We start from the raw sequence: 26290 nt of genomic DNA on the forward strand, positions 1-26290 counted from the left end.
GAGAGGGGTACAACCATTTGTAAGACCTGTTGTAGGCTCTGTCATGGTTTGGGGCTGCCTTTCAACCAGTGTTGTTTAAGATCTTTTCTAAATTTAAGGAATTATGATCACAAAAAATACGGGCAACACCTTCATTTTTCAGCCTGACAATGGTGCAGTGCAGTAAAGGCATGCCTTTTTATAGAAATGCACACTTTGGAACATTAACAATCATTGATTGGTTTCCCCAGACCATGGCCCTCAACATTATTGAAGCACTGTGAGATCATCTTGGCTGAACTTCTGTTTTTGAACAGAACTTCTGTTCTGTTCAAAAAGCAGCCATCATCCAAAGAAGAGTTTTTAACTGACCTCTAATTAGCCTGGAATACTATTCCTGAGGACTGCTTAAATAAATGATAAGAAAGCTTAACCCTTTAAGACCTACCATAGAACCAAGTCCGCCAGAGCTTATATTATATTTTTACATGCTGTGGAGCCATTTTTGGGAGCATTTCAAGTTGCTATACATCAATACAACCATTATAGCCCAGATTTTAATAATATGTATGCATTAAGTGCATAGTAATTACATAAATTGCAAAAAAGTGCAATAAACTACAAAAAAATTGAAAATCGTTTTTGATTTTTTAACATATATTTGTAGTTAGAGAAATTTAAGAGGCTTCTCCCTCAAAACTGTAAATACAAAAAAGTTGCACAAAATAGTTTCCCACCACAGGAAATTTATTTTGAGTGTCTTCATAGTTTTATTTTTGAAATACACCAATTTTTATACACTGCAGGAAAAACGAAAATAAATATTATACTGCAAATTTGCAAAAAAGCAGCATATGCATCAAAATAAACTATTTCCAGCAGTGCAATATGAGTCCTAAGCATCCCAGAAACGACACAGAAAGTCATAAAGTCAAAGATAACTTTTAAAAAGAGCAGTATAGGCCCTGAGGCCCTGATCGCAAAAAAGACTACATTTCCGCGAAAATGACGTCACTTCCGGTTTCGGCCAGGTAATGGCGGAAATGCAAAAGTTCGCGCTGACGTCTATTCCAACGTAGGAAGTGTTTTGAACAGCTGATCGGACCGGCAAAGCGTGTTTCTGGAATATTATGTTTTTGTTCCTGCAAGCGCTTTTTATGCAGTTTTTGCAAAGCTTTATGTGGAAGGAAACCGTGACCTAGGACAAGCTGATGGCACAATATGTAAGTACAACTCCTCCGGTTTCATATGCAAAAAAAATTTTTGCGCTAGCTTACGTGGTTGCAGTGCTACCGGGATTTAAAAATAGTTACGCATAACAGAGCGTTCCCGCTCCGATCGGCTCTAAAGGGTTAAGAAGGTTCAGGGTGTGCTGATGAATAAAGGTGTTCATTCCAAATTTTGACTTTCATACTCATTAGAATTGTACAAACTGTTTTTTTTGGGTTTTTTTTTTTTTTTTTTTTTTTTTGCAGATGTTTCAATAAGTCGCTTCACCTATTTCCCATTCGCTAGCAAAATATAAATAACCGAGGGGTGACTCACGACTTTTGCACAGTACTGCAATGCAAGCAAATATCAGATGATATTTGGTGATTCAGAAGATATTATGAGGCTGTTCTTAATTTTAAATTTTTAAAAAAAAGGTGTAGTACAGTTTTTAAAGCAAAAAACGTAACTATATTACGCTGACCAAATCCCCAAAAGCATGTTTTAAAAACAGAATTTCATACTTGGATGTAAACGACACATAAATAGAAGTAGATCTAAAAGTCTGCATTAAATTTTAAGCGAAGTTTTTATGTTGACACTTCTATCACAGCTTCCTTAGTGAAAACTTCTAAGGCAGTAGAATTTGTGGCACTTGATCACCAGTGTTACATCTCGGAGCTGTTGGTGAATGCTTTGGCCCAGCTTCTCGGAGCCCCTCTCCAGCCACTTATTGTGTGTGATCTATAGGCAGCTAGAGGTCTGTGGTACTTTATTGGGATCTTTTTTTCTCTTCCTATCTTTCCCATTTGGTCTTTGCTATTTTCTCTAACACTGTTTTTTGCATTGCATGTGTTAACTTGATAGCATTCAGTACTATTTCCGCTCAACACTCTGTCTTAATCACAACTACAACCTTTTCTCCCAGACTCATTTCCCCCACGTCTCTTGACCCTCCTAGTCCCTCAATCCTACCATCCTCCTTCCTTCCCTGACCTGACCCAGTACCAGAGCGATATGCAGTGGGCAGCCTCAGAGCCACAGAAACCACACAGATGTGCAATCCAAGAAACATGAGTATTCAGGCCACAGGGAGATTTATTTCTTTATTATGTATTTCTAGGCTTCTTGTAGACATTATGATTGTCTCAAAGTTACCAAGGTTCTAAGAGGAACATTTGGGTGACAGTGTATCAGCTGTTACTGAAGTATGTAGGGTCTTGCATTACAGCCAGACAGTATCTGACACAGCTGTTTGTCCTTGTTTGACGTCTGTCACATAAAAGGTAGGAAGAACAACAGCACAAGCAAAAGGTCAAACACAACTGACCCACATTTTCACAACACCACAGGCTCTAAATTTACCACAGCTACCAAAGGGGTCATAATTGAGACTATCACAAATGATTTAAGTAGCTATTGGACATCAACACACTCTCACACACAAAAAGAACAGGAACACTTATCTGTTTGGAGGTGTTTATTTCTTAACTACACTGCTAAATTCCCTCACCTTGAATTGTGGCTTCAGAATTATGAGGTAAGTACGTGTTTTTAGTTATTTTATTTTCAATAAATGAAATAAAATTGACCCCCCCCCCCCCCTTCTCCCTAAATTAGTAAGTGAAATCTTTAAAATCTGCCACATCTACACATACAAATAGGCTTATTATTTTATTTTTTTGCCTTTTCATGCTCTTAGATGGTTGTTTTCATTTAGTCATACGTAGAGTAACTGACAACTACAGAGCTTCACTTTCAAGGCAATTGCTAAAATGAACGAGGAGCTGCAGAAAGCAATCTTGTCTACCACCACTGAAAATACGTGGTTTTTGTTAGCTTCGGTCCATACGTTTATGAGTATGCCTGTCCAGTGTTGGCATGTCTTTATTAATCTGAGCTAAAGCAATTTCTCACACCCTGACAGGGACACACACATACTGTCTCATTAAAATGGCTGCATAGGCTCTCACTAAAAGTAAATACTCTGAGGTCTCTAAATGGGGTCCCCTGCATATCACTTTCCTTTTTACATATATGTTGCCATGCACTGTGCCATTGAAAGCACATTGCACACTCTTGAACACCACCTCTTGTAGAGGTCTTTGTTTGGATAACATTTTCTATTTTTTTTCTTTCTCTTATATTAACAGTCAGTTGGTGGATTTATTGAAATGCCTACCTTTTCTGTTTGTATACAGTATTATGTTTGTTTTAAAGCAGAGAGAGATTTGTATTTTTAAGAACTAGAGAAGCTAGCAGAATTGCAGTTGAAAGCGTTTGGCCGGTTTCTTACGTTGTGTCACGTGTGACTGTTTTTTTGACAGCCCAGTATTTTAAAGCCAGGTTCGTATGGAAATGCCTTCACTCCACTTGCACTGCTGTTGGACTCGCCGTCGTTGCTTTCATCTGTCTGTCTGTCTATTCTTTTGGTGCACTCGTCTGTTCAACACCCAGTCTGCTCCTCATCTCCGCCCTCTAACTTTTGCTGAACACATTTTGAACGCATCGTTTTCTTACTGTCAGCAGTTGGAACTGTTGCCTCATCCAACATGCCCTTGCTGGGGTTTTTTTATTTGTTTGTTTAGTTGTTTTTTGTTTTGTTTTGTTTTTTTTTGGGGGGGGGGGGGGGTTTCCTAGTATAATTACTTGATTTAAACTCAAAAGATTGATTTGTGAAAGGGAGCATATACATTTATGGCACTTGAGTCTGAGTCTTTTTTTTTTCCTAACAACCACATTTTGTGCTGGAAAAATAAATCAGCTAACATCAATTGCGCAGGGGATGAGGGAGTGCTTTTCTCAGCAGTTAGTTCAGGGTGGATTTTATTTTCTCAATTCCTTCTTCATAGGTCAGCTAATTCCCCTCATCAATAAATGCTTTTCTGTGTAGAGTCTTGTCAGACTCCAATATTGCAGTTAAGGACAGAAGCAGGTCCTGTGTCAAGAACAGGAGTGGCTTTCACTGCAGCAAATTCTGCAGTGTTTTCCCCTAACAATAAATTCAGAGCACATTTTGTCTATTAGGCATGAAGAAATGATCCTTAGTGGCCATAAAGCCTCTAATTTATATAAGTCCTTGCCCAACTGCTAGGCAGCAACAAGTAATAAACAGTGATTTGCAAGACTTTTTAATTTAGCCTTCAGTGTCCTGATTTAGGAGTTGATTCAGGCAGTCTGTCTCCACTTGCCTTCCTGCCATGTTAGTCCCAGCGCATATTTCTCTCTTATCTCATTCTACAGCGGAAAGGATCTGACATTTGCACAGTAAAGGAGTAAAAAAAAAAAACCAACCCATCAAACTGTAACAGAAACAAGACGTGAAGAATTTGAGTCTTTCTTGAGCATTTGCTGCAAACATCAGCCAGATGATTTGGATATGTTATTCGTGTCACCAAAATGCAAAGTATTTTTAAGTTTCCTGAGTATGTCATATTGTACAAGTATGTCACTTGTAAAATAGGGCAAAGGAAGGCAACAGTTTGCTTTGAAAAACCACCTTAAAAAAGGGCTACAGCCAGATGTATCTCAATTAAAGTCTCGTGGGCGGAGATGCAGTATGCACACTGCGTGTGTGAGTACCACTCCCCTTCACATGCACTAACTCATACAAGCCCAGTTCACTTTCACCACCCTAGAAACTCACCCTCATCATGGCTCAGCCTGCTCTGTTCTGCTCCCAACCTCCTGTTTTTACCAAAGAGAACTAATTGAGCCCCGTTGAGCCATCACTTTCCTCTCTGTGCCTGAACCACCTGAGACTAACACAGTTGGAGTTTTGTTAACCCGCCCACACCCCTCAGCCCGCCCCACTCCTCTGTATGTGTACCATTCACAGTGCGCTACTAACACCGACGATCCTTTTTGTTAAAACTCTTTAACAAAAAGCTGCATGCAGTTTTTTTTTCTGTTTAAACCCCTTCACTTTCTGTTTGTGAAAGTTGATGTCAATCTCTTTGTGATTATAAATATCCTTTTTGTTTGGTTTGTATGTTTTTTGGTAGAATGCAGCACTCTGGTGAATGTTAGACAAGCTTGGAATAGTTATAATCACAACAGCAAAACACTGCTTATTAAGAAATCTCATCGTTACCTGTTTATTTGTGCTTGAGGATGTACTGTAGTGTGTAGTGGTGGGACGGTCTTGCATTTCACTTAATGTTTTTGTTTTCTTGCTGACCCATACTAGTGATATAACGGTCTCCGACATGCACATTTGGCCCCACAGTGTGCTAAGAGTTCCTGTTGTGTATGTTTTTGCACTCCTCTTGCCTCTTTGGTTCATTATCAGTTGCTTGATCTTGTGATGCATTTGTCATAGAAATCATTAGTATTAAAAGAAAAGCCTTGCATGCACGTTCAGAGGCCTCAAGTAGTTTGAAGGTATGTTTTCTCATTTCTGAATACTAATGGTATCTATGAAAATATCAAATTATAAGTGTTGAAATTGGTGGGATGTGACAATTGATAACAGACCAGAGCCGCTAAGGATGTCCAAAAACAAGCACAACAGCTATTTTTCGTATATCTGGTGGGGCTACATGCACACAATGTGTTCCTCTCTTCACCTGCACACCCGCATATCCCCTCACACATGCATATTCTATCCACCCTGGGCCTTGTAATGGTAATCCAAGGCCCACTAGTTCCACTTCTGTCTCTTCCTGTTGCTATAATTTTTTGTGACAGCTGCATATGTTTCATGGTGCTCTCCTCGTCATGGTTACAGAATCACAGCAAGCTTGGAGTTTCTGGTCTTTGTTTTGTTTATGCTAGATTTCCATACCTGTTCTGTGTTACTTTTCTTTGTGTACTGAGATCTTGCTCTGTAGTGGTTCATATATGTATGCGTGTGATACATATATCGCCCTCTCCTTCCTCCTTCCTACTCCTCCTCCTCTTAACTTCTCAGTTAGTGGATGTGACTTCATGTGTTACCTTTATCAATGGAAAAATATAGAAATAATCACGCCCAGTTTCTTTGCCTAATAAAGGTTTTTAAAATGCACTCCTACTTCAGGAGGATATCTTGTAGTTTACAGATTACATATAGCCTCATGTATTGTTCATAGTTGAATTCAACCCTTCCTCTCAGTCTCCCACTTTTTATTCCCCCACACCCAGCCTCCCTTACCACTCTTTGTGCTGGAAGACACTGATTATTACACGCTGTAGGTGATGACGATAATGACGATGGTGTTGGTGGTGGTGGTTGTGCTGATGATGGTAGCGTGATCTGAGTGTTATTTATTTATTTATTTTTTCTTTGTTAGTGTTTTTTTATTTTAATTTTGTTTTTATTTTATTTTTCACCCGTGCTACGGGTAAAGCTCCTCTTATTATTGGAATATTTTTGGTTTTTTTCTTCTCTTCTCTCTCTGCTAGGATAACATCGGGCACCGGCTGCTTCAGAAACATGGCTGGAAGTTGGGCCAAGGCCTTGGCAAAACCATGCAGGGTAAGGGCACACTCTTCTTTACACTTAAGTTCAATGTATGATGGTATTGGAACACTATGTATCATTTTCTTTCCTCTCACATTCCCCCTTTTGTATTATTTTATTTTATTTTTTTGTGCTAGATTTTCTTTTCTCTTTATCTTTTCTCTGCCTTCTTCCTTTGTATCTGGTAGTGTGAAATTGATTGTTATTCAAGGAAACATTGTAGTTGTTTTTTTGCTCTCATACTGCTGTTACTTTAAACTGAAAGAGGGAAGAAAATATTCTTGACCTTGATTAAGACTTAGGGAAGGGACTTTGGGGCTTGGGAACTAGAATGGAGCTAGTCATCTTCACATAATGCTTTAGTTGACAGCAAAGTTGAATCTGCCCTTTGTTCACATTCAGATTCAGTGCTTTTGAACATACAGTTTGCTGATATGGTGGTTTCTTTGTTGCCTCCAGGGGACATATTTGTTTTATCTATTTCAGATCATGCCCTGAACTTGAAAGCATGTGCTGATCATATCAGAATTTTCTAAATATGGGATAAATAAAGTGTTTATCTTATCTCATTTTTAGCTAAATTGGATTTCTGTTAAAAAACATGTTAAAACATGAGTATTTATTTATTTTAGTTGGATAGGGGTGCAAATAAATGAGAACACATTAGCTGGGTTTTTTCCATTGCAAGAACCTTTCCCAGGGACTAAAGACTTTTGAAGGACCTCTTGATTTTAACTACAGAGGCCCAGAGACCCTCTGGGGGAGTTATTTTACCCCACAAGTCCCTGAACGTTGGAGTGAGACTTGTAGCACTGATTATTTCTGATTCACTTAGTTACCGACTTGTAGCATTTTAACCAGCACTTTGACCAGGCTCATCTCTCGGTCACATAGATGGTAAAAACCAGTTTTGTTACTGTAAAGTGAACCTCATAAGCTGGCAGTTTATAAATATGTTAATCAGCAAGCTAGTATTGAACAGAGTGATGATTCAGAGAAATGCAAAAAAGAAAGAAAGATGGTTTTACAGCCATTATGTTCTAAGTTCCTAATAAACATGCCTACACCTCCGCGCACCTCCACAACCCTACAGGAATGCACTGCATTGCCATATTTTTGTAATCAAAAAGAAGTTTTTATGCTGTCCATTGTGTGGTTGCTGTGTGTGTGCTGGTCATCACACGACCTACAGCTCTGAGACCGCAAACAGAAGTTAGAAATAGGGACCATAGGTCCACTAGTAGCTAGCAGACATTTGATCAGACACTGTGTTGGACAGTCCCATTAGTTGAACACTTCTTGTATCATTAAACTCAGTGTTTACCCTGTATACCTATGACTTTATACAATTGATGAGTCCAGCATTTAATCTAAAAATCTGCTTTTCTATTACTCTAACTGCATGCCCAAGAACATATTACATTGTATTACTCTATTAGTTTAAGGATTGCTTTGTATTTTGAGAGTGACTCTGAAATGCTCAGTGACCTGTGCACTAGAACAAATTCTCTAAGATGTAAAAGGCTTTAGACTAAAAAGCTGCATTAAGAGAGGTTTACTTTCTCTTGGCCATTCATAGTAATCTAATGGCCTTGTTTATATTGAATTGCACGAACTTAGAAGGCTGCACATAGCTGAGCGTGCGGGTTAGACCTTGGCCGACGTTGGCACCTCATTAGCTCAGACCTGCTGTGCTCATAGGCTCATTGGCTCAGTGGCAGTGGTGCAGAGCCTTGGCATGTCTCCACCAAGCCATTTCCTGTCTCTTCACTGGCTTTCCTGTTCTCATCAGCATCTTCATTTTCTCCTTTTCCTCCCCTTTCTGTTTCTACTCGTAGCCTCACCCTTCCCTGAATTCTGCCCAAAAAGAGTGATGTATAGCATTATATATGAGTGATGTCAATGCCTTCAGGGCAAGCGAGTCCTTGCAGTCTGTTAAGAGTGGAGCTTGTTTTTCTACATAGCTTCTGGTATTAATCTTATCTGCCTCCTCCTCTATGTCCCTTTCTATCCACTGGATCCATAACATTTTAGTCATGTCTGACTTATCCATCTCCCTCGCTCACTTAGTCTTGCTCAGTTGCAATGCTTTCTCAAGTGCATTGCCCTTCCTGTAAACCTAGCAGCAACATCTGTTTTCAATATTGGCATTTTATTGAGAAACACCACTAATACTGCAAAACAGTGAAAAGCACACGCCCAAATTACATAGTTGTCTTAAATGTGTTGGGGCTTAGGCAGAGCTTGTATCTGGGTTGCTTAAATTTACTTGTCTTATATATACAGATCTATAAACATGTGTCCAGGATAGTGCTGCTTAATTGTTTTCATCTAATCCAGATTTCCTTGTTTACATGGTTCTGGGAATAGGATTTTTCAGTACACTGTATTGCCAAGTAAAAGAGTGAGAAAAGGGGGTCTTGAAAATGTCTTGGACTGTGTGCTTGACAAAATTTGAACACAGACTGCCTAACTAAACAGTGTCCTTAGTTTACCAGAATAATGGTAAGTGTTGACATTTGGCTGACCAGTAGAGGAAGACGAACATGATGAATCCTCTCTCTACTGTTAACATAGAGCTGTTATGTATTTTTTTGTTGGTTTTATTTGAGTGTAGAAAGGTATTAAAGTAAGGTAATCACTATAGTCTTTACCTTTTTTGCTCATGCAGAATTACAGCATGCATGGTCTGTTCTTTCCATGTTAAAATGTTGCTTCTAGGAATCACTTGTCCTCCAGAGACACTGAGCTCTCGTGAGCTCTGGTTGTTGAGTTTTATTGTTGCTGCCACCCTAGCAGCTCTCACATGTACATATATGGCCTTGGCTCCTAGTGTTGTCTCTCATAGGTATTCTCAGGCTGACCATGGCCAAGGACCAGAGTAGGCCAAGAGGCTGCTTCATTTCTTTCTGGGCAGGCTGACAAGTTTATGGAGGGTAACAACAGCAGAAATTTCAGAGCTTAGCGTTCAGTAACCATCATTGTTTATTTCCATCTGGCCATGAACCAGTGAATAGCAGACTATTTGATGTGATAAGGATGTGTGCTTTGTGTGGAGGAGAGAACAAGTTGCAGAGGCTGACTGTGCTCTTGTTTTTGCCGCTGGCACCAGTCATGAGATTATGTAAGCATCCTGCTTTGTGGGCAGATGAGACTGCGGCAAATTGTGTCCAGTTGTTGTGCTGGAATTAATGGCCCAGTGTTGGAGCACGCTATCTCCTGTTGAATTTTGCTAATATACTTAGGAGTAGGCATATCACATAGGTGAACCATTGCATCTCATTGAAGTCTGCTGGATAATCACTATAATCTTCCTCTTCTTTCCTGTCCTCTTTGCCTGAAGAGACGGTTGATGAAATTTGACATTAAAGCATTGTGTCCCCTTTTTTAAGTTTTTCACTGTATTGACTCTGTTCTTATTCTTCTTTTGTCCCTTTTGCCCTTTTTTTAGGTAAGGTTTGTTGGATCCTCTGTATGTCAGTGTGTGTGTGTGTGCGTGTGCGTGTGCGTGTGGGTGGGTGGGTATGTGTGTGTGTGGGTGTGTTTTCTTTTCCCACTCTGCAGTTGACCTCAGTGTAACACCCCTTTTACAGTTTATCATAGGCTAATGGCCTCTGTCAGCTTCCTCTTCTTTGCTTTATAATCACTAAACCTTTATTTCAATCTGCTTATGAGTAATGTGCTTCAATTTGAACAAAGGACGATCCATTTTAAATCAAGGTAGATTTAGGAAGCCATGATTCATTCAAAATCCTTAGAATCATCATCTCCGTGTATGTTAGATTTTTCCCCCCCCTTCTTAGAATTTCCGTGGCTGCTGTTGGGTAATCTGATTGGCTGTAACCATGGCTCAGACTGTGAATGGCTTGCAGAGTAGACAAGTTTTCTCCCCTCTGCTTGTTTGCCTGTTTCTACCTCCAAACCTGTGAAACTCATGTGTATGTGTGTGGTCATTATGTGGAACTGAGATGCGTGTGTGTCTGCTACTGACCGGGCCATAGAGTCAACTTGCAGGGAAAACCTCTCCACCTCTTACACCCCAATTGTCTCTGTCCCCATGGTCACAGGCTCCCATCCTCCCCCCGTTTCTTTGCCCCTTCAGCATAGCATGTTTGTCCCAGAGGTGCACTTCTGCCTGCCTCCAACTGTCATTCACCTGGGGCTTTAAGCAGTGTTGGAGGTAGCACACTAAACGACTACGTTCACATGATATAGGACTATATGACAAAACGATTGGATGCACAATTAACATCTTTAGTTGTACTTGAGTAACGTTGCTGTTCCATAGCAATAAAGAAACTACTCTAAGCACTGCTCAAAGCCTTGCTGGCTCTTCCCTCAGGTACATTTTATGTGTAGTTTGTGTTCACTTTTTCCATGGTTAAGCACATCCCAAAATGAGCTTGCTGGCGGTAGGCTAGCGAGGAAATGAAGGAATCTCAGGGAGATTTGCTAACTGGGCTGACAAGCATCTGCAAGGAAAAAAGCTCAGAGGGGGAAAATGGTGGTCATCCCTAGAGACACCTATTGTCTCAATCTAGATATTTGACCACATCTTTAAAAAGGCAAAAGTATATTTTTGATTCATTACTTTTCTTAGGCGGTAAGCCTCCCTCTAGACCCAAAATACTATCAGACGTGGCAGTTTCTAGTCTTTTTACGCAGAATAGCTCCTTTAACAGTTCTTATTTGATGAGATTTCACTTTTTTTTATTTCCCAAGCTAAAATATGAGGGATTTCCAGGGTTTTTACTAGATGTAAAACCAACCTGCTTTTCCACTACAGGAACTCAATGACATATGAGAATGCATACATGCATGTATTAGTGAAATGGTAGCATTCGTCATGATAAAGTTTAAAACCATGTTGTTTGCGCTATGTTATAGTGTTGGTTCATTTAGCACAATCTCCTGAGGGGAGCTCAGATTTTGCTTCCGCAACTCCCACTGCCCCATTTTTTAGCTTGTGTTCAGTTACAGGTCGCAAGTTCCCATAGTGGAAAAGATGTAAGGGGTGGTAATTTGTTTTTTGGGATATATTTTGTTTGAGAAACAAGATGACATCAGGCTAGGGGCCTGGGGACTGGGATAAGTGGTTGGGAGAGAGTGGTGAGAGGAAATCCCTGTAAGCACCTAGCCCTGAATGAAGGGATGAGGGGGGGTGGGGCGGTTGACACACAGTAGCCCCTCTGGTAATGAACCCCCCTAAATCCCATAACCACACTCCCAACCCCACCCTCCCTTCTCTATGTGCCTCAATCTTCCTGCTTAACCAATTGGTGTTTCTTTTTTACAGCGATTTGATCCTGCCCATGTTGTGCTGATGGTAAACTTAGTGGTAAATGTTATTTTATCCCCCAATTGACTTGTTTTCTGTTTGTTTTTATTTCTCCAATTTTTATTTGGTTTGTTTTTCCTTTCATCAGAGCACCAATGCTACATAGGCTTTAATTCTCTCTGTATTAGTCTTCATTCTGCTGCTTGTATATTACCATGCATATGTATTACTCTTAGAACATTGTCATTTTGTTTGTTTTCAGTTTTTTTTTCTCCAAAAAACCTTGTGATTCACACCCTGTGATTTAGATGCACATTGTTTTTGTCTGGTCCCTTTCTTTTTCACTGGAATGGGTAATGTGGAAGTATTGTCACTGTGTTTAAAGATTGGTGATAGTTTGGGATGACTGTAATTGTTCATTAATCTATAATTCTAGGCCTGACTTGTGACTTGTCAGAGAGACCACTGCAGTGGCTGGCTAACAGACTAAACCCTGTTTTTGGTTTCACTTCTGCTGCTGCTTGATAAAGGGCATGAACTTACATGTCCAGGCTATCAGTAGTCTTGTGATCTCAAAATCAGCAGTTTTCTTTCACTTCCTTAGTTTGAATATGGCCAGAAAAATCATCCAATCACTGTTAGGTATTCTGTTTAAGAAAAAAAAAAAAAGCCTGCCTAGGTGACAGACACTGCCGTGGGACTGAGAGTGCAGGCAGACTGTTATACAGGGTGCTACTATGCCCATGCATTTGTTTTTAAAATGACTATGTCATTGGGCTATGATGGCTAAAAGAAACAGAGATTTGCAATAAATTTTTTCTTACTTTCCTGTCTAGGAAAGTAAGAATGTGTAAGAAAGCCACTGCGGTTGTGATAATTTTGAAATTTTAATCAAAACCAAAAGGTTTTGAACATATTATTTACTCCATTACTTATGTTTCGTTCTCTTGATTGAAAATCATCTGTATTTACGAATAGGAGAATTCTATTTTCTCTTCTTTATATATGGCACCAACTGGTAGTAAGGTTACATCTTATTTAGCGCCACTGTAATTAAATATTAGTAGTTTTTCCATATGCCCAATGGTATACATAGAAATTTAATTTGTGGAAAAACCTACATTGGATTATTGGATTTGTGGGAGGGGAAAAAAACTGAAACCAAACTGAATTGATAATCACTATCAGTGTGATTAATTATTACATCTGGCTGGCATCAGGAGCAGCAGACTAGTCCAAATTCTCTTTATGCCTTTTGTTTTGAGATTCCCCTGTCTGTCTGTCTGTCCCCCCCTCCTTCTCCTCCTACTCATGCCCATGTTTTACCAGGTAAGTATCCCCCATCCCTTGCACTGTCACCATGGCGATACCTGGCCTGTGACGTCACTCTGCTGTAGTTCAGTGCTTGTGTCCTTTTTTTCTTCTTCTTTTTTTTTTTTAATTTGACTCTTTCTCTCTGCTTTGTTTGGCTGATTATGAGTGGATCAAGCAATTCAGTGTCAATCTCCAATGTAGTTTTGATTTACATATATTTTATATCTTTAATGTTTCATTCTGTTTTTGTTTTTTTGGTTGTCTTTGGTTTGTTTATTTTTCTACAAGTTAATTTCCTTCTGATCTAGCTCTTTTCACAGCTTACATAACACAGGTTAAGTAAACGGAAGAAAAATCTTTCAGCTTCAGTCATAATGAGGAAAGGGGGGCCTCTGACAAGGGAACAGGTTTGGACCTCAGGACAGTAAATGGTCAGACAGACAGTTCAGCAAGAAGTGATGCAATAGCCTTTAGATAATATTGGGAGCCTTTGTTACTCTCAAGGAGGATGTCGCAGTGGTGTTTTGTGAGCAGCAGCTGCAGCTCCCCACACACACACACACACACACACACACACACACACACACACACAGTCCCTCGAGCTGCAGCGTCCTTGATAAACTTGGCATTCTGGTTTAACAGGACTGCAGGAATGAAAGGATGGAGGAGGGGTGCCAGAGAGGCACAAATGAAAACATACCGGCTTAAAGATCAGTATGCTTTGTAGTGTACTTCTATATCAAGACATTTTACTGAGCAATCCTGATCCCCTTGTCTTCATTTACTCCATCAGGAATCCAGTGCAGCTAATTTGACTCATTCATAATGCAAACCAGCAGCCCGGTCAAATGTAACAGGAAGGCTAAATTGGTTTGTAGCTGGTGGCTGCAGTAAGCTGTGAGAATGGCTGGTGTTTGGTTCACTGTAGCTTTCTGGTCTCTTTGCACTTGAAGGCAAAATTCTCTAACCCCAGCACCCTATGCTCTAAAAGCAGGCTGTCTCCGAGTTGGTTCTTCATCCAAGCATTAAAAAAAGCTCACCTGGTCCTCTCTCTCTCTCTCTACCCTTAGGACGCACTGACCCTGTGCCCATCATCCTTAAGTATGATGTCATGGGGATGGGACGAATGGAGATGGAGGTATGATGCTCATTTTTATCGATTTGTACATTTTCTTTCTTTCTTTTTTTTTTTTTTGCACCTTAAGTGCCCAAGTAGTAGTTTAAGGTGTTTAGATAAATATTATGAACTTGTTTTGACACTGGGGTGAGTGCTTTGACTGTGAAATAGAAATGACTTTGAAAATGAGCAGTTGAGCTAAAATGCTGTGTTATACAAGGTCGCATGGTTTTGAAAATTCCATGTTTCAGGGTTGCTCCTGATGAGTCAACCAGATAGCCTCTGGACCAATCATCAGGAGCTCTAAAGACATTTACATAGCATAAAAACCATACTGTTAAGTATTAAGAAACACTTTGTGAGTGAATAATTTGCACAAATTTTTGTATATCTATCTATCTCATAGTATGGGATACATTCCTTTGCTAGGTCCCTTAAGAGAAGTCTCAAGGCTATGGCACAGTGACTTCCTACAGGACTACTTAAGTATAACGGGTCCTGTTCACAACACGCAGTTCATGCAGAGGTGTTCTGTGTTCAACATATTAAAGATCTTGACTGCCATGGACAGTCTTAACCACTTCAAATACCTTCAGACATGAATGATGAATGATTCTATTTAATGAAAACAAAACATGTAAAAACCACAAAGAAGAATGTGACACCAACACTGCCCAGCTAAATAAAACTATGCTTAAATTTTCAGCGAGCATCACTGTCAGTTATTTCAGCTCCTGCCTTTAGTCTTTGATATTTGTCTTGAAATAACATTCACCTACCTTGGTCGCATAGATGTTTCTACAGCAAACAGTCAGTCAGCATGATAAACGTGTAGCATGATAAACGTGTGTAACAGCACACAAGCGACACAAACTGACCAACTGTTCTTCTTGGAGTTTCCATGTGCTGTCTTCTATAGTCACTGTAGGGACTCGATGCGTTCAAGTCACATCAGCTCTTCTATGCACCATATTAAACTCATTTTTGGTATATAAGATGAACTTGGACTGGCTTTGACAATGTTGTTGCTTTATGATGTGACTTTTTTGTTTGTCCTAGCTGGATTATGCCGAGGATGCCACAGAGAAGAGGAGAGTCCTCGAAGTGGAAAAGGAAGATACAGAAGAACTGCGACAAAAATACAAGGTGAGGTTGTTTATCTCTTTGTCACAGTGATAATAATTGTTATCACTTGTATTTTTTTGATACTGTATTTTTAAATTTCCCACTAAAAACAGGACCAGATGGAAAAAGAAAAAGCCATCGCAAAAGCTCTGGAAGACCTGAGAGCCAATTTCTACTGTGAGCTGTGTGACAAACAGTACACCAAACACCAGGAATTTGACAACCACATTAACTCTTATGACCACGCTCACAAGCAGGTACTGCTGTTTAGCAAGCATTGCGGTGTTGATGTAGATCTGTTTTTAATTAAAGACACGATGAAATGATGTTCCCGTTTTCTCTGTCTTGCAGAGGCTTAAAGAGCTGAAGCAGAGAGAGTTTGCTCGTAATGTGTCATCACGTTCCCGGAAAGATGGAAAAAAACAAGAAAAGATGCTGCGGCGATTGCATGAGCTTGCTGAGCAGAGAAAACAGCAAGACCGGTAAGTATTTGTTCCTGGAGTGCCATCTGCTGGATGGGTTGTGTATATATATTTAATGGGACATGGTGAAATTACTTATTTTATAAATGTCACTGGTTCAATATGTTAGTCCAAACTAGACAAATTCAACAAAATGTATTTCATTTCACTTACTGTAAGTTAAAACATATTTTCATCTTTTCCAGTAAGCATGATAAAAATTAACGTCAAAGACCTCGATAGTAAAAATTTGTCCAGCATCACATTGGTGTAATGTTTTCTTTCAGAACTCCTGGAAGTGGACCTATGTTCAAAACAACTACAGTCGCTGTTGATGGAGAGAAAGGAGAAGACAGCAACAGCATGACACCCGAGAACAGTATGACACAGTCTTTGGCAGACACTGCCCTGGAAGGATCACTGTCAGATAAAACTGGTCAAGCCTCCCCAAAGTCTGGTCCAACCTTTAGCTTCTCTCTGGGAAAGAATGCCTCATCCTCGCCAACTTCCAGCAACGCATCAAAAGTCAGTGTATCATTCTCTTTTGCCAAGAAAGCACCAGTAAAACTGGAGACAGCAGCTGCTGTTTTTGCTGATCATGGTGAGGAAGCTATGGAGACAGAGGAGAGTCAAGAGGGAGAAAAGGCTGGAGGACAAGATGACACATCAGGCTGTGGCACAGACAGCCCTAAGGGACTGTCTGGAGGAGGTGAAGGAGGAGAAGGAGGTGATGCAGCAGGTACAGAAGAGGTGCAGCAGCCTGATGATGGAGGATCTTTAGCATCAACGCTTAGCAAATTGAAAATGATGATGAAAACCAATGAAGGATATGTTGGACAAGAGCCTCAGTACTACCACTATGTACCACCAGCTCACTGTCGAGTAAAGCCACACTTCCAGTTTTTGCTGTTCATGAAAGCCTCTGAACAGTGTCAGAGCAAAGATGAAGACGATGAGGAAGAGACACAAGAGGAGAACAAGGCTGAAGAAAGTCCAGAACAGACAGAGAGCGGTGTGACAGAGTGCAAAACTGAAAAGGAACATGGCAATGTTACTGTAGATGCTGACCCAGACCTAGTTCCTCTATCAGCTAACGTAAAGGCAGAAGAGGAGACCCCTTCATGTGCAGAAGATGCAGCTCCTGCTGTACCAGCTTCACCCACCCAGAAAGCAGAGACGCGTGATACTGTGGATACAAACGCTGGTCCGAAAATGCCCACTGGTCCCTTCTTTCCAGTCCTGAGCAAAGATGAGACTACAACCCTGCAGTGGCCATCAGAGCTCCTTGAATTTACAAAAGCTCAACCTTCCCTGTCTTACAGCTGCAATCCCCTCTACTTTGACTTCAAACTGTCCCGTAACAAAGGAGTGCGTGGTGGGAAAGTGGCAAAGTCCCCCAAGCCTGGTGAAGACACTGATGACAAGGGACAAGAAGTGAATGCTTCACCATCTGAAGTAGAAATGGCTACTAAACCTGGAACTAGTGCTGACAAAGACAAGCTAGTGTCAAAAGGAGAGTCTGGGCAGCCAGAAAGTGAAGAACAAAAGCCCACAAGTGGAAGTAATAGTGCAAAGAAAAAGAAGAAAAAGAAGAAGCATAAGAAGTCTGCAAAGCATTCAAAACGCAAAGGAAAAGAAAAAGGAGCGAGAGAAGATGCAGAAGGTGAGACTGAGGTAACACAAGAAAAGCCCAAAAAAAAGAAAAAACACAAACGTAAGAAGAGCAAAAACAAGGCTCAAGATCAAGCTGAGGCAACAGGTGAAGAAAAGGAAAAACCTAAACCAAAGTCGGAAGATAAAGCTGCTACCTCCTCTGTACAGCTGACAACTGGAGGGGAAGGAGCTACAGGAGCAGAACTGGGGAAGAGGAAACGTGGTGCTAAGGAAGTGCCTTGCAAATCTGGAGCAGAAGGAGGGAATGGAAAAAGTACTGACAAGGCCAACTCATCTGAAGAGCACAGTGGCAACAAAAGACAAAAGACTGACACCAGTGCATCTCAAAGTGCCTCGTGCTCCACCTCAGCCCAAAAGAGTCCTGGCTCTGGTAGACCTCCGAGCAGTGAAAGTGAAGAAGGGGGCTCTAATACCCAGCGCTCACGTCATCACAGGTCAAGCCCGAGGGAACAGCGCCGCCACCGTAGTGAAGAATCAGGGCGATCCTGCAGCCGTTCATCGAGACGGGGGGAACGACGAGGTAGCAGTCGCCGACGTCATCGTGGCCAAACCTCCCGTAGTCGCTCTTATTCCAGCAGCTCTGAGCGCTCCTCAGCAGGCAGCAGTGCCTACAGCCACCGTAGCCGAAGCTACTCAGACAGCTACAGCGACTATAGCACAGAAGGTCGCAGACGTAGGCGCTCCAAACGTTCATCCGACTCAGAGTATGACCGCAGGAGTAGCCGAGGACGTAGACGATCCAGGAGGCATCAGTACACATCTTCCTCTTCAGAAGACTCACGCTCACGTTCACGCAGCTACAGCCGCAGGAAGAGGCACAGACGGCATCATCGGAGCAGCTCCAGAAGCTCCAGCAGCTGGAGTCGCAGCACTAGTGCAAGATCCTGGAGGCGGAGCTACAGTCGTAGCTACAGCTCTGCTAGCCGCTCCTCCAGTTCAAATAAAGGGTCTCCTCACAGGCGAAGCACTAGGGGTCGAGAGGATAGTGACACCCATCGCAGAGACTTCAACCGCTCACGCATCTACCGCTCCCAGTCTCCACGGTCTTCTTCTTCACGAGGCCTTAACCGTAACACCCATTCATCCAGCTCGCTGGGTCTGAGACCAGGGGGGTCTCGAGATGCAGGAGAACAGAAAAACACTCTAACTGCACGACAGCTGTTGGAGAAGGTTCAGTCCAAGAAAAGCTCTGGAGATTCTACCACAGGAACAAAATCTGGGATTAAGATTAAAGACCCACCGCAGGGCTATTTTGGCCCAAAACTACCCCCATCCCTTGGAAACAAAGCCATGCTTCCACTAATTGGTAAGCTGCAGGCAGGGAAAAAGCCAGCAATTCCTTTAATCAGACCTGAAGAGGGAGAGAAATCAGGGACGGGGAAGAGCTCTGAACCTGAAGGAGAGGTTATATTAGTAGAGCCTATAAGGGAGTTCCCACCTCCACCACCACCTCCAGCTCCACCAGTTCAGAAGGTTGAGGAAGCCCCACAGAGCACAGTGACTCAAGAAGAGACACAGCAGCCTGCAACAGAAGACCAGGGGCACCAAGAAACCCGGCCAGTATTTGAACAAGAGCCCTCCATGATGATGCCCCAGTACCAAGGAGAGTCAGGACAAGACCTTTCCCAGAACCAAATGATGGAGTCCATGATGCCTGAAATGCAGCAGCAGCAGGCTGCCATGCATGCCTACCCTGGTTACCCACCGCCCAGCTTGGAGGAGGATGGCATGGAGGCAGAGGAGGATGGACTGGCTCCTTTGGAAAGTCAGCCAATTACATTCACACCAGAGGAGATGGAGAAATACAGCAAGCTGCAACAGGCTGCACAACAGCATATTCAGCAGCAGCTTTTAGCCAAGCAGGTCAAGACTTTTCCCTCAGCTGCTGCAGCAGCCGCTGCCGCAGCAGCTGCCACTTTGGCCCCAGCGCCCCCTCCACCAGCCCTGCAGCAGATCCATATTCAGCAGCCAACTGTGTCCGTAGCTTCTGGCACATCCATCACCACAGTGCAACACGCCATCCTTCAGCACCATGCAGCCACTGCTGCGGCAATGGGCATCCACCCAGCTCATCCCCACCACCCACATCCGGCACATGCCCAGCTGGCCCAGGTACATCACATTCCCCAGCATCACCTTACCCCCATCTCCCTGTCTCCTTTGGGGCCATCACTTGGTCATTCTCTGGGACACTCACTGGGGCATGCAGGATTGATCCCTGCCCACCCAACAGCCTTCCTCTCTGGTCAGCCAATACATATTATCCCTGCTTCTGCACTTCATCACACCCCCTTAGCTCTCCACCATGTTCCACACACAGCCCTCTACCCCACACTTTTCACACCCCGACCCTCACAGGCTGCAGCAGCAGCAGCGCTTCAGCTCCACCCACTCTTACACCCAATATTCTCAGGACAGGACCTCCAGCACCCCCCTAACCACGGCTCTTGAAAACAAATGAAAATGAAGTAGTGTGTTCACAACAACCAACCACTAAATGAAAGACTTAACCTGAACTCTCTTGGTTTAGGGTTTTAAATAAAGTCTTTGTTACATCATGCAGGCTGTAAGATGTGGATCTTATGAGAACTTTACTGGCCTTCACAGTGCAGCACGTCACCACAAAGTGGTTAAGACTGCTGGGTTCAAAATCAACACTAACATTTTCTTCTGGTACATGTGAGATTTTTATTTTCTCATTTTTTCACAGATTTGTTTCTCCCCCCTCTACAAACTGTAGACACTTCCTCTAGACCATTGGTTTATATTCCAATTTGGGGAATAGTAACAGCCTCAGAAACTACTGGAGTTTTTTGTTGGTTTTTTTGCTTATTTTGGCAGCCAAAGAGATACATGATGGCTAAAGGTGTAAGCAGAATCGTGTTACGATTCAAGGAAGTGGTTTTGTTCTAGAGGTGAACATTTTAATCTGTGTAATCTAATTTTCAGAGATGGACTCTTTCATGATTACTGATCTCTTGTTGTGTTTTCAAATGACTACTCACTCTCTATTGGATTCTTGGTTTAAAAGTAATTTGTAATGCAGTAACTTGTACATAGGTCAGTGTGTAATGTGAAGAAACCCACCAGTGACAGCCATATGAAAAAACAAAACCGATATGGTGTCCAAACAAGTATGACACTGTCATACAAGAAGCCCTCTCTAAATCAGGGGAAATGTGATGAAGGGGTGTAAATCTCCTGAATACTCTGAAGCAAAGCTCTTGTTCCCTGGGATGAGGGTACATCTGAATCAATTGCACTGAAATCTGTACATCAAGATGGTGCCTGTGCATCATATAATAAGATTGTAGTATACTGCAATAATTGTATTTTTCTGTTTTTTAAATTATTTTCCAAAATGCTCTTCAAAAGAAGAGCTGTGTTTGGCTTTTTTTGTGTGTAATTTTGTAAATAAAACTGCTGTAGATTAACCTATTAACGTTCTACTGGGTTGACACTGCTGTTGGGGGGAGGGGAAAAAGCAGACAAATGACAAATTGGATGGGAGGTGGACACATGTATTTTATCACGGTGGTTTGTTCATCCCTGCTGGGGTGCCAAACAGCAGTGACCTGTTTAAAAAGAAAAGTAGCAACTCTGTATTTTTTAAAGACTTAACTCTGTTTCACCAAATAAAATCCTGAGTTTGTGTGTCTTTTTCCATATTTTTTTCATTATTGAAATTGCCATGTAAATAACTGTAGATGGTCACATGAAGGTCCTGCCTTATTTCCATAAGCTTCATCTGACAGTCAAACAACCCCTGCAGATGTAAATGTCCAACAGTAGATGGTGCTGGAGTTACCTGGAATAGGCTTCGCGAAAACAGTCAATCCGTGTGAATGCAGCATGCATTTAGTGTATCTGTTCACAGGCTATGATTAATACTGTTTACTGTAAAAGGGGAAACAGTCCTGTCAGCACTTGCAGAACCATTACACGAGGCTGTAGAAAGAAAATTATAGATTTAATTTCTTTAAAATCACTCACATAGTGAGACGAGACCAAGAATAAATGAAAGAAAGCATGTGACAGAAAGGGGCTGCTTCCATTGATTTTCTTTGAACTATTACCTACATATATTATCAGTTCCCAGCTTATTAGGTACAGCTCGCTAAACCTAATGAGGCTGTCCACTAAGTCCTGCCTTAATACAGGATATAATGTTTGTGTTGAAAGTCTCTAATTTTCTGGTCATTGTGCCTAATGTATTAGAATTGTATGGCATCAACTCGATCCTACTTTGTCCACTACATTAGACTGTATTGACCAGGTGCAGCTAATAAGCTAGTAACTGAGTTTACACCATAAAACAAGAATTTCTGGTGAGAATTCTTAAGTTGCATTGTGATGAAACACTGAACATAACATTTTCGTACTTGTATTTCTTTAAAAACCATGTTTATCAAGGCGGAAGAACACTGACGGCAACTTGAGGAACAGTTAAGTATTTATAAGAAACCATCTGTGTAAAATCACAGGAGAAATTTACAGTTTCAAAGTGGTTTTGGTAAAAATGGAAAGTGGCACACTGAGCTTCACATGGATTAAAAATACTGTAGTTTAAGGTCTTTGCCAACGTCACCATTTTATCAATAAACATGATGGAAAGCCATTAAAAGAAAACTAAATGTAAGGGAACAACTTATGAAAGTTGGTTTTAATGTTAGAAATTCATATCATGAGGGACGATGTGCTGCAGAAATGTCCACGACTGATCAAAAAGCCGCCCTTGTGGATGGTTGGAGGTCAGCCCAGGTATCTGATTACCAGGAACATGAAGACGCAGGTCAGCAGCATGCCTCCAATCATGATGAACTTATCTTGAGTGGCTCGCCTTTCTATAAGTCTCATCACTGTGTTTGACAGCCCCAACATGTTAGCCACATCCAGCATCTTCTTATGAGTTCCCTGTGCAGAGCCAAAACAGCCACACTCATTTCAACAGTAATGATCACATGTGACAGTTTATAAGAGCCATAAATAAACGAAATGTTTCCATGACCACATTGTAATTATCTCCACTAATTTCTCTGATTTTGAGAGACGTTGAGTGCCAACGCCCTCCCTGACGCGCCACTCCGTCAGAGGTTTCTCATGGCTAGACAACCAGGCTGAGAGTGCTGATCAACAGACACACCCTGATAAGAAGAGGCCTGAAGCAAAACCAGGAAGCCCATCTCCTCCTTGGAAACACAGACTCGCCCTCTGAGCATGAGCACACTAACAATACGACTATTGTGATCGTCGTGGACACCAGAAAGTGGGTCAGGAAATTTAATTCAGTCCACCTTCTATTCCGCTTCCTTGTTTAACAAATGGTTTAAATAAGCTACAGATGTAGACTTGTTTTTCTGCTGTGTTAAATCACTAACCTTTAGCGTAGATCTCTGATCTCTGAGACCATTAAGGATGCTGCTGCCACTGCCGATGAGGTCATCAATGCCTTTGTGTGCATTGTGCAAGTTGGAGTTAAACTGTAGGGTCTCATCTATGGGGATGGAGGTATCTGCGTCCTATTAAACAAAAGGAATCTCTGTAATTTACACAAACTCTAGATTCTTTTTTTAGCTTAAAATGTTGCATTCACATCAATACCCATCACCAGTTTGATCACTATTAGACAATTTACATACATTCGTGGTGAAGGTGCGGCTCATGAGTTCCTCCCTCTCTCTCTCCTGGGCCTCTCTGGCATAGCGTCTGTGCTGGAAATTTTGCAGGGCACTCCGGAGGTGCTGGACATCATACTTGAGCTGGTCCACTCGTCTGAGAGAAAGAAAAGGATTCAACTGTGTCCAGTTTTACAACTACAACAAACATTTTCCAATTTAAAGTTGAGGGTCCCTGCAAATCTTTACAAAGCAATCCAGTCACCTCAAAGAGTAATCTATAGAGATTTCAAATGCATTTTTGCCCACTGTGGGAGGTAACAGGCTACTTGGAGTTTTTGAACACTTCTCAATTTAAGCTTGCAGTTCCTATAATGTGCAAGTGCTATAGCCAGGGTGTGATTTGTCAGGGAGGGATTTCTCCCACTCTGGTCTACACATCCCTGTCTCTGCTAAATAATTTTTCATCCCTGGCAGGGGAAAACAATGTATTCCTCCCTCTGACTTTTAGCACCGCATCAGCCAAATCAGGAACTGACTTTCAGCACTCAAGACCCTGTTACAGTAAGGTTCACACTGCATGGAGTGGATGATCATTTCATTAAACCAAATCCTGCTGGGTTTTTTAGTAAAAATTATTTTTAACTAGATAAAAGAAATTAACCAGATTCTGTGTTGGGAGACTCACAAAAGTTACATATGCAACTATGCACCAGGCTGCTGTCTGTCGACATCCTCGTTAAATTGTACCAAATAAATAAATAGAATCAGCTGATTATGAAGAGGACAGGAGAGGAACTTTTAACAGATTTGAGGAATTTAATGTACTGTCTCTCCACCCTTGTTTGACAGTGGTGCTAACTCTTACTGCACCCTGTTTTTTTTTTTCACAATTCAGTGTATCAGCAGTTGTACTGAATAAGGAGAACATTTATTTTGCTCTCAAATCTTATGTGCTTGTTTTGAAGAGTCCCCACAACCCCCCACCCCCTTCCCCTCCCTGAGTTCACTCAGGCCCCACCAGAGACCTGCTAAGATTAAAGGAGCGCTGTGGAATGGGGTGCACTGAATGAATTCCACAGCGCAATGAATCTTTGCCCAATGCAGCAGGAATGCTGGTGATGACGGGGGCTTCTGAGGAAATGTTTTCACAGAGCCACGTTGCCACAGGGCAGGACGCGGCTGCCTCTTCATCATCTAACCCTCCTTCTGCCTTTATTGCATATGATACATCCAGCTGTTTCTGTGTCTTTATGGTCACCGTCTATTGTTTAAATCCAAACTCACAATTTGGCATTCTGGCGGCGGTTTGGCGGTTCCTTGCTGGCCAGGATCTCAAGGCGTTCTAAATGATTGAAGATCTGGTCGATTCTAGCTTGCAGTTCATTTTCTAACACTTGTAAAACAGAGAGAAATGAAGAAGAGAGAATTGCAGGGAAGACATCAGTTAAGGCTGTGAAATTACAATTCATAATTTTGAAATTTACTGGCTAATTTACTTACATACTGAATTGATTCAAACATGTCTTCCAATATATATAAAGAAAAGAGTGTGGGATGCTGTTTGTCTTCTAATAATATACCCAGGTGTCACAGGGTAGCATTCATCACTTAAGCGACCCCAGCTCATTAGTAGCTGCGTAAGTTTACATCCTCCCCTGGGGTTAAAATAAACCTTATGTCATCATTTGTGAAGGGGAGTTCACTGCCCGGCTCCCACCATTATCTGCCATACCACCCACCCTACTACTTCCTGTCTTGGCAACAGCTGGGCACAGAACTGAACGGCCAGGCACTATCCACAGAAAACAATTAGCTCTGGCTTTTATCATTATATATGTGAGAGGAAGAAGCAGCCATAACAAGGACCCGGTTCTGAGCAGAAATTAGAAGCTCTTCAAAGGGGATTTCATCAGAGGTGGTGCCATTAGGAATGACAGCTTTGTACCACAACAACACTCCCACACAGAGCAGGGGCAGAGCCCCTTACAATCATGACAGCTGGTCACTTACAATGAACTGACTGGCGGTCTGTCTTTTCCAGATTTCCCATTAGAGACTGAACCTCCTGGATTTGCCTAATCCACAACGATCATACCGTTAGTGAGCAGCAATAAAAACAATTTTTGTTTTAATTATTACTGTACATGAACATATTGGTATGCGCCATATTTATAGTTTAATAATCGTATTATGCTGATATAAGCCTGCTGCAGCAGAAGTAAAAGTGATAATAAGTTAGGCTCATTAGCAGTGGTAGCTAACGGGCACCGTTTCCACATCAGACAAGAGAACTCACTTGTTGGTCTGGTGGTAAAGCGTCTCCATTTTTCCCGATCTAAGAAACGCTTCGCCCTCCCTTTACGTTATCTCGTTATTTTTGTTATAATAGTTTTAATTGTGACAAGCGGCTCTGTTAGCTTGGTAGCTAACGTTAGAGGAGTTTACACGTCATCAGCGGAGCTTTTGTGTACGGAACTAGGAAACCGGAAGCCGCGCGACGTCATCACACAGAGAGAAATATAGAAGAGAGCTCACTCCTTCTTAATTACACATCTCTGTCAGCAGACTGTAAGAGGAGTGTTTTTATTGCGGTTTTTAATGTTTTAAATAAAAATCTTTTTTTTAAAAGTGACGAAATGAACACACCCAGAATACCCCTGCTCCTCTATTTATATTGACCAAAAGTGGAAAAAGACATAGATAGACATAGATTGTGGATTGCACAACACTGGTCACTACATTCTTCATTTCCGGTTAATACTTGTACAGCTGCTGTTATTGTGTATATATTTATTTATATTTAGATTTCTTCATACATTCTTATATAGTTCTATATTGTGTATTTTGTTGTACAGTTATTTTATTTTCAACTTTAATTTATGTATTTTATCTTATTCTTTCCCAGTTAAATTTACCCTTCATTCTAATTTGTGTTGTACAGTTATTTCATTTTTAACCTTAATTTATATTTTATTCCTTCCTAGTTAAATTTACCCTTTTTAATTTTTCATATTTATTTCCTATCTTATTCATAGCCTTTTCCTTTTTTGTTTTCTTTAGGTCACGAGCAGT

General features: G+C 41.5%; 2 protein-coding genes across 8 annotated transcripts in view; one reads left to right on the forward strand and one right to left on the reverse strand.

Moving 5' to 3' along the window:
* The window catches only part of gpatch8 (G patch domain containing 8), a 29050-nt gene extending 7789 nt beyond the window's left edge, over nucleotides 1-21261 (forward strand). For 2 of the 7 annotated variants that reach the window (XM_085351761.1, XM_085351764.1), the window contains exons 2-8: nucleotides 3516-3534; nucleotides 6574-6646; nucleotides 14294-14361; nucleotides 15400-15486; nucleotides 15579-15722; nucleotides 15817-15947; nucleotides 16214-21261. In XM_085351761.1, coding sequence (XP_085207887.1) covers nucleotides 6640-6646; nucleotides 14294-14361; nucleotides 15400-15486; nucleotides 15579-15722; nucleotides 15817-15947; nucleotides 16214-20051 — 4275 coding nt within the window. In that variant the 5' untranslated portion in view covers nucleotides 3516-3534; nucleotides 6574-6639 and the 3' untranslated portion in view covers nucleotides 20052-21261. Of the gene's footprint in view, nucleotides 1-1435; nucleotides 6647-10082; nucleotides 11970-14293; nucleotides 14362-15399; nucleotides 15487-15578; nucleotides 15723-15816; nucleotides 15948-16213 lie in introns of those variants that run through there. The other 5 variants (XM_085351765.1, XM_085351766.1, XM_085351763.1 and 2 more) reach the window with 5 other exon arrangements.
* Nucleotides 21262-22134: 873 nt separating this feature from the next.
* gosr2 (golgi SNAP receptor complex member 2) lies at nucleotides 22135-25680 on the reverse strand. The gene is made up of 6 exons (XM_085352703.1): nucleotides 25515-25680; nucleotides 25229-25293; nucleotides 24503-24611; nucleotides 23240-23372; nucleotides 22979-23119; nucleotides 22135-22514 (listed from the first exon to the last, which is right to left on the reverse strand). The coding sequence occupies exons 1-6, from the start codon at nucleotides 25541-25543 to the stop codon at nucleotides 22353-22355; spliced, it is 639 nt and encodes a 212-aa protein (XP_085208829.1). The 5' UTR covers nucleotides 25544-25680; the 3' UTR covers nucleotides 22135-22352.
* Between the last annotated feature and the right edge of the window lie 610 nt (nucleotides 25681-26290).

The sequence above is a fragment of the Diplotaxodon limnothrissa genome, linkage group LG4 (assembly GCF_057381915.1).
Source record: "Diplotaxodon limnothrissa isolate DT_005_m linkage group LG4, D_limnothrissa_male_GT1.1, whole genome shotgun sequence".
In the NCBI taxonomy this organism is placed as follows: Eukaryota; Metazoa; Chordata; class Actinopteri; order Cichliformes; family Cichlidae; genus Diplotaxodon; species Diplotaxodon limnothrissa.